The sequence below is a fragment of the Portunus trituberculatus genome, chromosome 39 (assembly GCF_017591435.1).
Source record: "Portunus trituberculatus isolate SZX2019 chromosome 39, ASM1759143v1, whole genome shotgun sequence".
Classification (NCBI taxonomy): Eukaryota; Metazoa; Arthropoda; class Malacostraca; order Decapoda; family Portunidae; genus Portunus; species Portunus trituberculatus.
The window spans coordinates 17,801,651-17,817,785 of record NC_059293.1 but is presented as its reverse complement, the minus strand read 5'-3'; the positions used below and the strand labels follow the sequence as shown (position 1 = coordinate 17,817,785).

The window sequence follows — 16,135 nt, the reverse complement described above, 5'->3', positions numbered from 1 at the left end:
CCCAGGGAACAAAAACTGAACTGAAACCAAAGTTGAAAAGTAACTCGCTTGTAAGCATAAGCCAGCGGCACTGAGTTTACGAATCCAGAATTTATATTACGATACACGTGGATATGTATAGAGTGAGTGCGTTGGAGTGTGACGGAGTGTGGCCCAGCGAGGATTTATACGTCACTTCACAACAAATATCATAGTTTAATGTAATATGCAGAAGTCTAGGAGGCATATCAGTCATCTCATGCATATTTCTCTGTCTGCCTGTCAGTTTTGAAGTATTATAATCCAGTGAAGCCAAGGAAATAATATATTTAATACATTTATTACATTTATTGCCCTGTATTGCCTGACGGGTGTTGTGCTGCTGGCTCGCTATGTGCTCCCCTTGTGAGCTCGTGTATTTTCTATGAGTGATCTGATAATATTATGACCTGAGGACTACAGGACGTCTTCATTTACTCACCGCTTCGTTGTGCAATAAGTGAAAATGTTCTAACTTTACTGGGAAGATCAGCACGCCGCGCTTGTTTTCTCAGGATAAATGTTTGTTTTCTCATTTCACTCGCTTCCGGAAACACTTCACGTCTTGGAAAAGGTGTATACAAGGCCATTCCTCGTGTGTGTGTGTGTGTGTGTGTGTGTGTGTGTGTGTGTGTGTGTGTGTGTGTGTGTGTGTGTGTGTGTGTGTGTGTCTGTGTGTGTTTACAATGCGAAGAATGTTTTAATTACGAGTTGTGTTTAGTGCCAAGAGATTCCTTTTCAGCCCTAGACAGCCTTTCTGTTTAAACTTGTACTTTATTCACGTAGTAGTAGTAGTAGTAGTAGTAGTAGTAGTGGGAGGAGGAGGAGTGGTAGTAGTAGTAGTAGTAGTAGTAGTAGTAGTAGTAGTAGTAGTAGTATTGGTAGTAGTAGTAGCAGTATAGTGGGTCGTTTCTCAGGAGTTCAGAGTCGTGGGAAAATAATAATGCAGTAGGTTTTACACATTTAATTACTTTATTTTGTGTTATATCACAGGTAAAATTTTGGTCATGTCCGTCACGCACACACACACACACACACACACACACACACACACACACACACACACACACACACACACACACACACACACACACACACACACACACACACACACACACACACACACACACACACACACACACACACACACACAAACTGGGGGTCTTACTTTACTGCTAATTTTTCCCTTGTTTCCAGTCCAGTTCCGTGCCTATCTTCTGGCCCCGTCCCTTGGTGTCCCGTCAGTAGCTCAGAAACACATCACCGGTCAGATTTGCTTACAGTCTTTTCTTCCTTTTCTCTCACTCTGAAACAAGTCTCTTCCTGTTCCTGCTGTGCTTGATCAATCTCTGTATGCGAACGTGCTTATGTGTTTCCCGGTTACATACTTGTGGCTTGTACAGCGCGCACGTTCACCTGCGTGTAGATATTTCTGTAGGAGTTTGTCAGAAAAAAAATAATAAAATAAAAGAAGTGGTCTGACGTGTTGTAAAGTTTGTACTGAATATTTCATACAGTGGTGCTTGTTTCTGATAGCTTCCGTGTTTCTTGTATTCATCCTTACACACACACACACACACACACACACACACACGCACGCACGCACGCACGCACACGCACACACACACACACACACACAGCCGCGGCACTTTATCATACCGAACTCTCTCGTTTCGCGTGTTGCGGCGACGTGAGCGCTTCTTGGCTCTGTCCTGCTAAAACCTCCTCCTCTCTGGAGCTCTGGTACTCTAGCGGCGGCGGGGGAAGACCATCCTCCAACTCAGAGCAGAGGGGCAAGGCGGGACCAGCTGGGACTACAGGGGGCCTTGCCTTGGCAGGGGGTCTGGGCGGGTGTCGGGGCAGGGTGGTGGGGCGCTGGGACGGCTGGGGGCAGGGCAACGGTGGGATGTCGTAGGCTACGTGAAGGGCGCACGCGGGGTCCCTTAAGGTTGGTGCGGCGCTCCGACTGCTGCAGGGACTTGCCTGGAGGGGGAAGGAGTCTTGGGGGAAGGTTAAAACTTTCTAATAGTAAAACTAACCATTTCGTCTTAGGAATGCTGAAACACACACACACACACACACACACACACACACACACACACACACACACACACACACACACACACACACACACACACACACACACACACACACACACACACACACACACACACACACACACACTCTCAGCCTGGAAATCTAGCCTCACAGGTGATGGCATAATCTACTTCTACTTGTCTTAAAAACACAGGCGATCTCCGGTCCTTACCGTGGGCGGGCTATGGGCGGGCACGGGTCCATACTGGTAGCGGTTGGGCGGCAAGAGGGTGGCGGGCGGGGGCTCCAGGTCAGGGGGTCGGCATCCTTCCTGTAGCGGGATAACGTCTGGCTCGGCGTCACTTTCAGACTCAACCTGGGCGGCAGAGGAGGAAGAAAACTTAGTTGTGGGCTGAGTATTCGTGTGTGTAGTGGGGTGAGGGTGTTGTAGCTGCATTAGTGTGGAAGTATAAGGCCCGAATTCAGAAACGTTTTGCTGTCTCACCACAATTATTTTCTAAGACCACAGAGATGATTCGCGGGGTTTTCAAGAGTGTCTCTACGGTTAATAATATAGAAATATTGTCACTCTGCCTCTAGAACCGTAAAAACACTTAAAGATACTCATGAAAATTAAAATAAAGCCTTTTGAAACAGAAATGAATCACAGAAGTGTTTAATAATACGAGCCTAAGTGTCTTGTGAGTGTAGAATTGCAAGTTTTCTAGTGAGTATATTTAGTAGTGGTAGTAATGCGTTTCACAGGGTCGTCTCTCACCTGGGTCTCCCTTTCGAGGCATGTGGTGTGATGGGTGATGGCAGTGGGTGAGTGGTGCCCGGCAGCGGCGAGGAGTTGGTGGTGGTGGTGGTGATGCGCGGGGGCGGTGGAGGGTGTGGTGGTGGCAGTGTCCCCGGCGTCGGAATCCTTGCCCGGGGAGTCCTCGTGGCGGGAGTGGCGTCTCTGCCCGGGACGGCGAGTGCGGAAAGTAATGAGCAGAATGAGGACGATGATAATGAAGATGAGACCAGCGCCAATGCCTAGAGCTGCGGGGATGAGGGAGGGCATGGATAACACACCGAGGTATTTCTTGCGTCCGCTGCTGTTACTGCCATTGCCGCTGATGACCCCCTCGCTGCTACCACTGCCGTTGCCGCCCGCTCCGTTCTTGCCATCACGAACCTCTGCCTCTGATGGGCCGTCTGTGGGAGGGAAGAACAGTGCGGGTCTCAGGAGGCATGTGTCACTGGAGAGATTTGCGTGCCTAGTATGTTCAGGTTGAAATTCATGTATGCATAGCGTTTATTCAAGTCCTGCAACGTTTATTACACTACTAATATACTGCAGCCCACGTAATTCATTTCCTCACACACACACACACACACACACACACACACACACACACACACACACACACACACACACACACACACACACACACACACACACACACACACTCACCTCGTGCCTGGAAGGAGGAGCCTGAGGAGCGCGGTGACCCCGTCAGGGTGAGGAGGACGGGTTTGCTGGAGCCTTTCTGGTTGTGAGCGGAGACGGTAAGGCGATAGCGACCCCCAGACCGCAGCCCCTCCACCTGTAGGCGTGACGCGGGCACAGATATATAGGGCAGGTGTGAATTATTGGTGCTTTGTGAAGGCAGTCAAGAGTAACGAGCGGGAGGGAGGGCATATAGGTCACGGGGAAAGAGAGGGGGTTCACAATAACAAACTCGTATGTCAAGGTAAATTAAGAAATGAAGATGTGATCGCCCCGAAACATAACTCATGGCAGAAAGTACGGGGAAGTTTATAAATCAGGTGATAGAGTATCGAAAACTTTTAACTTTTAGGTGAACTTGGAGCAGATTTTTTTTTCCTTTTGGCAACACTTATTCTACTCCAGGAAATTTAATATGAGATTGATAGTGAGTGGAGGAGAGGGCGGGTGGGGAGACGGGTGGGCGGGCATGGCGGTGACTCACATAGAAGGTGGGGCTGGAGGAGGTGAGGTTGAAGGAGTGGGGGGTGCCTCCGTCCTCCAACGAGGCCTGAAGGAGGAAGTGTTGTGGCAGACCACCGCTGTCCCCGGCTGTACAGCGCACTCTGACGGAGGTGCGAGTTCGCTGTCCCGCCGTGCAGTTTTGGGGCGGCTCGGGTTTGCCTGCAGGAGGGAGCGAGAGAAGAGTGGTGAGAGACCAGGCGAAGGCACAGTTATAGTCAATAGTGTTGTCGGGCTTTCTTCCACTGTGTTTAGCTTGTTTCCACAATCTTGGGGTTTCTGATCTATACAATACGTGATAACGACTTTAACCCCTTCAGTCCTTGGACTCATTTTTACCTTGAATTTTGAGCATGATTAATGCCCAGAGTCTTCACTATTTTAATCCCCTACATAAGGTTCTGAAGCTGTATAAAATCACCAAATAGTAAATAAGCAGAATGAATATGAACACGTGTCATGGTACTGAAGACGTTAACGCAGCGGTCGTGAGAGTAACGCATTAATCGACTATAGCTATTAATCGTGATCCAGCATCTTGATCACTAGTCCTCTGATGTGTTTACAGTTTGCAACACTGAGAACGACGCTAAACATGGCAGTGTATGGCATTACTTTACTATCGATCTCCGTACCGCATCTAATGACTCATAACACACATTACCTTCATTATATTGCTTTTACCTACCATTCATAAGTGACAGAAGTGCCAAGAGGGCTTAAAAAATTAACTGTCGCCTATATGATTTATGGCTAACGTCTTTGTGAATGCCGGGACAAATGCCATTAGTTTGTGGAGAAGGAAGTGGGGGGCTGGGTGGTTCCATTGCTGCATCTCATTTGCTGGGGGAGCGACGGCGGGTTCTGCATTATGATTATTCCGCCACCGACTGATATGAGGTCGCCGCGGCAGGAAATAATGCTGTCAGGGAGCCACTCTATGTTGTACTCATAAAGACACGTATCGGACCCACACTTGCGGCCCCACGCCATCACAGGCCAAGGGAACCCGCGGCTGTGCTGTTAGCGATGGGAAGAGAGAGAGAGAGAGAGAGAGAGAGAGAGAGAGAGAGAGAGAGAGAGAGAGAATGCAAGGAGACACTAGCTGCTCCCTCAAGGCTTCGTATTGCTGAAATATTTGTCATAGTTTGGTGTGCAGAGACTCCCAGATACCTTGTCGTGGTGTGTTCACTGTTTGATCTGCTGCAGTCTCTGACGAGACAGCCAGACGTTACCCTACGGAGCGAGCTCAGAGCTCATTATTTCCGACCTTTGGATAGGCCTGAGACCAGGCACACACCACACACCGGGACAAGATCACAACTCCTCGATTTACATCCCGTACCTACTCACTGCTAGGTGAACAGGGGCTACACGTGAAAGGAGACACACCCAAATATCTCCACCCGGCCGGGGAATCGAACCCCGGTCCTCTGGCTTGTGAAGCCAGCGCTCTAACAACTGAGCTACCGGGTGTGTGTGTGTGTGTGTGTGTGTGTGTGGCTAAGTTGTAGTTCTTGTCGCTGTTGTTTTAGTGGTTACAGAAGCGTCGTCACGTATTTAGTGTGTGCTGGTGTGTGCTAGTGTGTGTTCCGGGTCACTCGTTCCTCACCGGCAGGCACAATGTGGAAGATACAAGGTTTCTGCTGGCTGCCGATGTTGTTGGAGGCCCAGCAGAGCAACGTGCCATAGTCTAGGGTGGCGATGGGCGTGTAGGTGATGACGCTGTGGCTGCTGGAGGAGGTGAAGCTGCCTTGAGGCACGTCAATCATGTCCGCTGTGTTGTTGAAGGTCCAGTGGAAGGTGGCCTGCAGCGGGTTGGCCTGCACCGAGCACGTCACCTCCGCGTCCTCGTTGCGGCTCACGGCGTAACGAGTTACCTGTCCCGGCGCACACACTGGGGCGTCTGCACGGAGGAAAGACATAAAGTTAGTGAGTTAGAGGGGGTAAGAGAAAGCAGATCAGACATAGAGACACATGAAGAAATAAGCGTCGAGGCGGTTAAGAGAAAATACGTACACCAGAGAAAGACCTAGATGGAGAAGTCGAGGCGATAAGAGAAAGTAGATCAGATATAGAGATATGTGAAGAAATAAACATCGAGGCTAGTAAGAGAGAGTCCGTACAACAGACAGGGAACTAGATAAAGAACTCTGCTGGCATTCGAGGTGGTAAGAGTAGGTTAGGTAGAGAGATAGTATCAGTGCTCGAAATGTTAAGAGGAAGCACAGGAGGCATAAAAAAAGATGGCTGAAGAAATATACGTCAGTACTCTTAAAGTTCCCAGCGTCTTGTCTCAACTTAAAACAGGAAACTGCTGAAGGGATTATGAAAGTAACTTCAGCTTACTAAGTTTGAAATATTGGCTGGTTGTTTCCAAGTAAAATTATAAGGTTTTGTTTGTCTTCTTAAAATCGTGATCTACATGAGTAAACTGAATGAATACATTATGAACCCAAACGTATCTCTCGGATGAAAAATATAAACGTTACCTCATTATTAGCACTTACTGGAGTTTTTTTTTAATGGTATTTTTTGTGATTTTAATGGAAGTTTAGCAAGAATAATTTCCTATCAGTGAGGGAGAAATGAGAGCACGACTGATAATTCTAATATATATTTTCCTCTGCGTTACTGCAATGGTGGGTTGCTCTTTCTGCTGCTGAGAGATTGCCACCTTGAGCCTTGAGTCCCAGCACATCCTGCCCTTATATTTCCATTAAGACATCGAAACACGTTACTACAGTGGTGCGTTGCTCTTTCTGTGGCTGAGAGAATACCATCTTGAGTCTCACTACATCCTGCCTTTATATTTCCATGACCTTAATAAACCACCATAGAATTAAGACACTGAAACTACGAAAGGTTATGGAGACTAGTGATTTCCTATTGCCAGAGTTGTTTACTCGTACATGCGCCGTCCAAACGAGTGCAAACCATAGACATGAAAACAATGAAGGAAAAACACGTTGCTTCATTTGGCCTGCAGTGCAATACATTTTCTCTTCTGACAGCGAGGCAAAGGTGGTTAAATTATTCAGCTGCCTTCACTCAGGGAACATTCTCTGAGCGTTGTGCAGCTCGTGAGGTTCCCCATGAATTGCCTTTTTGTTGGTTATGGAAGTGCAGTCCAGCAGTGTGTCCTTGATTGATTGGTTAGATATTCAAGGGAGTGCAGAGAGAGAGAGAGAGAGAGAGAGAGAGAGAGAGAGAGAGAGAGGGAGAGGGAGATGGAGATATGTCTTAAACACTGCTTTCCTCAGAATTTAATCATAACTGCTTTGAAATGCCACATGAATTATTAACTACTTATTTTGCCTCATGAATTATTAACTAGTTATTTTGTCTCACATGGATATGCAGAATTCTTATTAACTTATCACTAGAATCATTAATACACCCATCAAAACCTGAGTAACGTCCACCAAACCCAATTAAAAGTAATAATAAAGCATCGATAGGCTTAATAATCAGAGAGAGAGAGAGAGAGAGAGAGAGAGAGAGAGAGAGAGAGAGAGAGAGAGAGAGAGAGAGAGAGAGAGAATTGCTATGTAGGCATGCAGGAAGGTAGATGTACAAATGAACAGGTATATGAATAAGTCAAATCACCGTGGTAATTTTGAGGTTCAGGATGTGACTGTAAGGTAAATGAGCATTACAGTTGCCTAAGTAGTGAGAGTATAGTATTAGGAGTCCATTGAATTTCGTGTCTTTAAGTTGGATATAAATTTATGCATTGAAATATAAGGTTAGCCTCGCGATGAATATCATGAGGTGGTGATGTGATGGGTATTCGCTGGTTGGTGAGGTGTTGAAAACTGTTGCTCTTTGTGTGAAGTGTGTGAGTGATATTGTTATTTTTAGTTTGAGCCGTTTGAATAATAATGCTATTTTGTTTGAAGCGTTTGGGTCATTGTACAACACTCATCACGGAAGGAGAAGACGTAAATAGGCTCTCACGAACAGTATAAGATTAAGCAGAATAATGTAACGCACTCATTGAAATATCTGTACTCCGCTTTGGCACGAAAACACATTTGCATTGATATGACTTTATTAACAACATCTCCATTCGTGAACTTCTCTGTAACAGAAGGACGGCGGGAGAGATTGATACATCGATATACTTGTCGTTCTGAAAGATTTCTCTCTCACAGAAAGCAACACTATGACATCTGAGGGATCTGGATTCGTGAAATTGTTATCGTGTACAAGATCCAAAGGGAACTCGTTGGTTAAAGGTTGTCAAGCCCCGCACGTGGCAGATGCTTTCCCCAGAGAAACACAGAAGAACATTGCTTCTGTAACACTGGCCGACCACTCATTGCTGGGAGACGAGGAGGAGGGGCAGGCAAGCGTAATGAAACACAGTGACGTTATACGAAACACTTTGAGCTTCAGTACGGTAACATCGGGTACAGAACGATATGAACGGAAACTTTGGACGCTCGGAAAGTATGACACATGAAAGTTCAGAGATTACAGATTAGTTAAACCTCCTGAAGACTGTGGTGAGATCGGCAGACTAAGAAAAAACAGGTAGAGGAATTTAGAAATATCGGGTGAAGAACGATACAAATGACAAACTTAGGAAAATAGGAAAGAATATCAAATTGTGAGGAGAATCAAGAGAAAACAAAAGCTACGCATGAGAACTTCTGGTCACTAGGGGGAAGGTATGTTAATAGTTAATTGTTGACTGTGGGTGCATGATTTCCCGGGTGGAAGTGTCACTGAAGGGGGCATGCATGCTCAACTCCACTCCACAGCAGGAATAGAAAACGAGTTACGCCTCTCTGCTAACCAGGGGAGACTGAGTAAATTTACAATGGGTTTCCTCGTCTGTGTATCCCATTAGGACTAGTCTCGTGAGAAGTAAATGTGCATGTTTACAGTCTCCTGGTGATGATTTGATAGTCCGTTTTAAATAGGAATGAGAAGGAAAAACTACAAGGAATATCATGTAGTGCGGTAGCAGTATTAAAAGTAAGAAAAAGTAAACAGCAAATGATATGTGTGGAAGAGGTAAGGTTGTTAACAAATTAGTTTATAATCTACCATAAAAAGACTGAGAAAAAGAAAAAATACTGAACAGAGAGAGAGAGAGAGAGAGAGAGAGAGAGAGAGAGAGAGAGAGAGAGAGAGAGAGAGAGAGAGAGAGAGAGTATAATCAGAATGCATGTGACGGCTGATTTATCTGTCACGTAACATTATAATAACACAAAGAAAAAAAAAAAAGCAAGAGAAAAACAACAACCTGTAATGAGAGACGGAGAAAGGAAGTGGTGATGGTGGTTGTCTTCCCTCTCCTCACATCCCACCACACACAAAACTCAGGCTAATTTTGTCTGTGCATTCTCCTAACCATAGTGCAGGTCAATGTTCTCATGCATTCATCACGGAATATGAAGCGTGTGCCTGCTGAATGGCAAATAAGGCTTGGGTTTTGTTTCCTTTCGTATGAGAGAGAGAGAGAGAGAGAGAGAGAGAGAGAGAGAGAGAGAGAGAGAGAGAGAGAGGAAACACGTTACTCCTTCTCTTTTGGTTAACCCTTTCGGATCTGTAAGGGAACTGGCGACTGAGTGGGCCTTTTTTTTCGTATTTTTCAGTTACCCTTTGCCAGTTTTCCCGTCTTAGTTAAAGAAAAAACAAAACATGTCGACAGTCTGAGAGAAAAAAATACACTTGAAAGTAAATAAAAGTAACACAAAAAGAGACAAATATGATTTCTTTTCTCGTGTTTAAAATCTCGGAATTCTGTCCTGAAATGTCATTACGTGTTCATTTCCTCATCCATGTCGTATATAACAAGCCTTCCCTTAAAAAACAGACTAGCAATTAAAAAAAAAAAGATCAAAAGAAAGATAAACAGAACTATAATATTTTCCCGCCATGTTTAAAGTCCTCATCATGTAATAAGTCTTCATATTTTCATAAGAGTTCGCTTTTCAACTTAATGAAGCCTTATTTTCAACGAGGACAACCTGTTTTCTTCCATCGAGACGCCGTGATCTTTGCATAGCTTCATTTCAATGCCCGGGTTGAAGTCTGTCGGTTACTGTGGCAACGTTCCCATAGCTATGAATAAATCTTGTTTGGTTTCTATCGCAACTGCATGAGGGAACAGGAAGTGCGGTTTGGATTCCTCTTGTATGGATGCTGGAAGTGGTAATGATGTTGAGAGGCTGCCTTGTGTAGTTCTGTTGGCTTCTTGCACTAAGGTTCTCGTATTATTAGTTATTTTTCTAGTGTTATTAACCCCTTCAGTACTATCACGAATTTCCATATTCATTCTGGTTACTATTTGGTGATTTTATACAGCTTCGGAAAATTTTGTAGGGTTAAGATAGTGAAGATTGTGGCCATTAATAATCTTCTGACCTCCATAGACCCTTCCTAATGTCAATAAAATGGTCTAATTAATCCCAAAACTCGTGGTAAAAGTGTGTCCCTGTACTGAAGGGTTTAGTTGTTTTAGAAAAAAAGTTTTGTTTTGTATCTCTTCCCACCTCTCCTCTCCACAGTTCTTGTTGTCATTCATTCTCAGTTTTCATTTATTCATCACGCTCTAAATGTTTCAGACAGCGAATAACTCTTTTGCAAATGTTTCTTTTCATTACATCCCCAGTTGTTGCTTTACATTTAAAAAGAATTAGTATAAAACAATTCATTAGTCTCTATATCAGTTTCCGTTTAATTTCTAGACCTGACATTCGCTATTTGGGGCGCCTTCACGTGGAGGAAGAGAGAACCTGTCTAGAAAAATCCTGCAAACGTATACAGAATAAGTCTTATGTTAATTATCACTCTGGGGAACTGCACATAATGAACATATTACCATTATTATTACCATCATCATTATTTATTTAAACTTCTTGAAACCCGGGTCGTGATTTCGCAAGAGGAGTCGCGAGCGTGGTAGATAGTGAGTGAGTTGACGATGCACTATTTGGCTTAACGCTGCTGTGATTTTCGAAGCGGCGGTGCATGCAAAGATAGTTAGTTAGTTCATGATTCACTATTCCAGTTAACACTACCACAATTATTGCTTCGTATTCCCGTGTATGGCTTTGCTTTCACTCACACACACACACACACACACACACACACACATGGAAGCGCCGGGTCGTTCTGGCAGCCGGCCGTTCTATACATTATTATACAGAATGTTATTGATGCCTCCGTATTGTTGCTCCCTTTCATGTCGCTGTGCCGTGCTATGGTTGCTCTTTTTTTCTGCTTTTAATTTGCACCATGTTTAATAATATTGCCATCTGTCTGTATTGTTCATTTGTTTGTCTGTCTGTCTGTCTGTCTGCCTGTTTTTTTTAGATGGTTATGAATTGATGTTGTTTTAATAATCTTGTTTGTCTATTTCTCCATTTACATCATTTTTATCTGTCTGTTTGTCTGTTTATGTATGTTTATCACTCTCTCTCTCTCTCTCTCTCTCTCTCTCTCTCTCTCTCTCTCTCTCTCTCTCTCTCTCTCTCTCTCTCTCTCTCTCTCTCTCTCTCTCTCTCTCTCTCTCTGTATCTATTTACTTTCCTATCTTTTCTTTCTTTCTTTTTTTCTCTTATTCGTTTCTGCTTGCGTGAGACGTCAGGTGTCCAAAACAGTCCTCCTCCTCCTCCTCCTCCTCCTCCTCCTCCTCCTCCTCCTCCTCCTCCTCCTCCTCCTCCTCCTCCTCCTCCTCCTCCTCCTCCTCCTCCTCCTCCTCCTCCGCCCTTTTTCCTTCCCTCTCTCTTTACTCCAGTTTTCTCTTCTTCCTCTCCTTGTCTCTTCAGTTCTTCTTTTTACCTCCTGTTCGAAGTGGTCCTCACTCTTTTACGCTTTTTTTCCTCTTCCTTCCTTCCTTCCTTCCTCTGCTCTTCCACATCCACCTCCAAAGCTTCCTTCTTCCTTCTCTCTCTTCTCCTTTCTTCTTCCCTCTCTAACTTCACTCCTCCTCCTCTCCTCCTTGTCTCCTCTTCACTTCTCCCTTCCCACTTGTGCTTCCTCTTCTTCTGCTTTATTTTCTACTTCTCTTTTTCTCTCTCATCCTCTCCTCGTGTTCCTCTCAATCTTCACTTCCCTCCTCTCTCCCTCTCTTCCATTTTTTCTCCTTGTTGCTATTCTCTTCTTCTTCTTCCTCCTCCTCCTCCTCCTCCTCCTCCTTCTTTTATTCTTGTTCTTTGTTCTTTTCTTGATCCTGTTCTTCTTCTTGCTTTTACTTCTCTGCGTCTTTCCTTCTTTGTTTTCTTTCTCCTCAAATTTATTCATTTTGTTTCCAGTAGTTTTGCTGTTTATTTTTTTTTGCATATTTTTTGTTTCCTTCTCTCCCTCCTCGAGCTCTTCTTGCTTTCCTTTCTCTCTTCCTCTTCCTTATTTCTCTCTCTCCTCATTTTTGTTTGTTTTGGGATTTTTTTTTTTTTACCCTTTTTTCGTCTTTCGTTTATTTACTTCCATTTATTTCTTCCGTATTTCCTCAGTCATTATTTTTCTTCTTTTTTTTTTAGTTTCCTTCCATTCCTCCACTTGTCTTCCATTTTATCCTCCTCCCGTTTTTTTTTCCATCTTTTGTTTCCTTTCCTCTTTCTCCTTCCTTTCCTTTCCCTTCCCATCTTTTCCTTCTTTTCCTCCCATTTCCCTTCCCTTCTTTGTATCTCAGTGATGGGTAAGGTGCAGAGAGAGAGAGAGAGAGAGAGAGAGAGAGAGAGAGAGAGAGAGAGAGAGAGAGAGAGAGAGAGAGAGAGAGAGAGAGAGAGAGAGAGAGAGAGAGTACAACAGTTAGATATTAAAGAAAATCTGGTGTAAGGTGATAAAAATAGAAATAAAAAAAGTTACATTGTACAGTAGCATTCAGTTTTCCACCTCTCTCTCTCTCTCTCTCTCTCTCTCTCTCTCTCTCTCTCTCTCTCTCTCTCTCTCTCTCTCTCTCTCTCTCTCCACTAAACTCGCTACTAACAATTATTACATGGATGTGCTAAAATTTTCCCGCTGTAAATTTCTATGGGTCCAGTTAGAGAGAGAGAGAGAGAGAGAGAGAGAGAGAGAGAGAGAGAGAGAGAGAGAGAGAGAGAGTGATGGTTAATTTTATCTCTTTATTTTATGCAAAGCTTCTCATACGCATATTTTTGTCTATTCGTCCATGGCCCAGAGAGAGAGAGAGAGAGAGAGAGAGAGAGAGAGAGGGAGTGTTATCAGAGAAAGGCAAAAGGGGAGAGCAAAGGGAGAAATGGTATGGTGCTTTGTCTCTTGTTTCTATTTCTTCCTTATATTCCTCTCCCTCACCCCTTCCCTTTCTCGTTTACTCTCCCCTTCCTCTCTCTCTCTCTCTCTCTCTCTCTCTCTCTCTCTCTCTCTCTCTCTCTGTCCCCTTCTTTTCATCCTCACCCTTTCCCTCAAATGTTCCTCCTCTTTTCCTCTTTGTATCTTTCCCTCTTTCTGTCCATCTCCATTTTTATATCAAGTGGAAAGGTGTTTAGTTCATTCTTTTTCCTGTTTCCCATTTTTCTCCCATCACTCGCTTCATTCTTTCCTTCCCTCTATTTTTCTTATATTTTTTGTATTAACTTCACTTGTGTTTATCCTTCTTTACAATACTTTTAACCTTCTTTCCCTTCTCTTCTCTCTTCTTGTTTCTCTCAGTCTCCTATTTTCTACTTTTCCCTTTTCTTCCCATTCCCTCCAGTTCCTTCCCGTCCAGTCCCTTCTCGACCCGTCCAGTCCCGTCCAGTCTCTTCCCGTCCCGTCCCTCTCCCTCCTGGTGTGAGAGGTTTTCGATTGCAGTAATCACTTCAGAATCCTGGAAGAAATTTACTTGCATATTAACTTTCATATTTTCCAATGATCGAAGGTGTGAAATGGAGAGTTGTGTGTATGTGTGTGTGTGTGTGTGTGTGTGTGTGTGTGTGTGTGTGTGTGTGTGTGTGTGTGTGTGTGTGTGTGTTCGTGTGTGTGTGAGTCGTTTTTACTTTAGAATTAACACTTTTCTACGTTTTTCTATGTTGTCACCAGGTTTTCCGTTTTCTTTCCTTCATTATACCTTTTTTACACTAGGGCTCGTAATCACAAACCCTTCTGAGCTTCACCTCCACTATTTCAAAAGGCTTTATTTAAGTTTACACGAGTTTTTAAGGTGTTTTTACGGTTCTAGAGGCAGAGTGACAAGGTTATTAACATCAACTGGAGGAACACTTATGAAAACTCGGCAAATCATCTCTGTGACCTTGGAAAATAGTCATAGTGAGGAAGCAAAACGTTGCAATTTTAAGTTTACACGAGTTTTTAAGATATTTTTAGTGTTCTAGAGGCAGTGACAAGATTTCTACAATATCAACTGGAGGAACACTCTTGAAAACCCCGCTAATCATCTGTATGACCTTGGAAAATAGTCGTTGTGAGAGAACAAAACGTTTTTTAATACGAACCTAGGTTACAATATCGCACAAACAGTACATCCCTCACTCACCCTCTCTTTCAGTCTCTCAGTCTCTCAGTCTCTCAATAGCCACGTACTCACACTTCACGTCGAGTCGGAGGGGGGGCGAGCCAGCGTCCCCCACTTCATTATGGGCGTGACAGGAGTAGCGCCCAGCCTGCTCCCTCCTCACGCCCTGCAGCACGAGGCTCATGTTGCTTATGATAACACCCACCTCTATTTCGTGATGTAGCGCCACGTTCTGCCGGGGGAGAAGAGAAGTGCTTGGGGTTACTGCTGCTCTAGAAATGGGATGGTTTGCTGGTAGGAGAAAGGTAGAGAAAGGAAGGGAGGGTTAGGATAAGAGACTTGCTTAGGGAATGGAAAGGATGTAGCAAAGGGAAGGAGTGAAAAGGAAGAGAAGGAGAGGTAAGAGAACGGAAGGATGAAAGGATGTAAAAGGATGAATGAGAAAAAATGGTAGAGATGAGAACTACTACTACTACTACTACTACTACTACTACTACTACTACTACCACTACGACTACCACCACTATTATTATTATTTCCTACATGGGTGACAAGATAAACAAAGCCCGAGAAAAAATACACACAAAAAAAAAATAGATAATCACGTGAATTAATAGAAACCATTCATAAGCCGATTAAAGCAATACACACAGCGAAGAAACCCAGAGAATAGAGGAGATACAAAATAGCAATGACTATTTACTGCCATTATTCCTTTCCCCTTACGTACGTGCGTGATAAGGGAACCCCCAAAAAAGCGGAGGAATTTATGCAAAACTAAATTAATGCGAACCGGTCCTAAGCCGATTAGCGCAGTGCGAATAAATAACACTAGGAAAAAATGTGCTTTATCCTCTCCCTTGCAGTGCAGCAGGGAAGAGACTCATGTATTCAGTGGGGCGTGTATGAGTATTTCAGGCTGGGGAAGGTTCGTGCAGTGCGGTGACGTGGAGGTATGTAAGGTTAAAGGCGCCATGCAGTGGGTGACGTTTGCGTACTGTGATGGGGACAGTGATAGCTACTTCTTCAACGTGGTACGGAAAGTTTGTGTGGTGACGTGGAGGTATGTAAGTTAAAGACGCCGTGCAGTGGGTGACGTTGGCGTACTGTGACGGGAGCTGTGACGGGGACAGTGATAGCTACTTCTTCAACGTGATACGAAAAGTTTGTCCTTGTTCTTGTATTTCTTTAGAGTTTTTCGTGTGTGTTTTCTTCTCTTGGTTCACATTGCTTCCATTACATTCACTTTAATCAACGCGATACGGAAAATTTGTTCTTGTTCTTTTATTTCCTCAGAGTTCTCGTGTGTGTTTTCTCTTCTAGTCCACATTGCTTTCATCACATTCACTTCATACTCTTATTGCTTTTATCATTCAATCTCACGAGACATTGAAAGCTTGCCCTTGTCTTTCTTCAGAGTACCCTCATGTTTTTGTTTTTTCTCCCGGTTCACATTAGTCATGTCATTAAATCAGTCGTACCCTCATTGCATTCTTTTCAGCCATTATTCTTTTCTTACATTCATTTATCAATCTCACGAAGCAGAAAACTCGTTCCGTTCCCTCGTCATTCTTCAAAACACTCTTGCATATCTCTCATCGCGTTTCACATTGGTCTTAATGCATCTTTTGACTCAAACAGGTGATATATGA

The 16,135-nt window shown here is 44.0% G+C and overlaps 1 protein-coding gene across 2 annotated transcripts in view; it reads right to left on the bottom strand.

Moving 5' to 3' along the window:
• Nucleotides 1-976: 976 nt before the first annotated feature.
• LOC123515690 (nephrin-like) overlaps nucleotides 977-16,135 on the bottom strand; it is a 124,585-nt gene continuing 109,426 nt past the window's right edge. Inside the window, exons 10-16 of one of the 2 annotated variants that reach the window (XM_045274515.1) lie at nucleotides 14,556-14,715; nucleotides 5,664-5,957; nucleotides 4,035-4,213; nucleotides 3,515-3,647; nucleotides 2,834-3,255; nucleotides 2,288-2,431; nucleotides 977-2,001 (exon numbers count right to left, since the gene is read on the bottom strand). In XM_045274515.1, coding sequence (XP_045130450.1) covers nucleotides 1,672-2,001; nucleotides 2,288-2,431; nucleotides 2,834-3,255; nucleotides 3,515-3,647; nucleotides 4,035-4,213; nucleotides 5,664-5,957; nucleotides 14,556-14,715 — 1,662 coding nt within the window. In that variant the 3' untranslated portion in view covers nucleotides 977-1,671. Of the gene's footprint in view, nucleotides 2,019-2,287; nucleotides 2,432-2,833; nucleotides 3,256-3,514; nucleotides 3,648-4,034; nucleotides 4,214-5,663; nucleotides 5,958-14,555; nucleotides 14,716-16,135 lie in introns of both variants that reach the window. The other variant, XM_045274516.1, reaches the window with a different exon arrangement.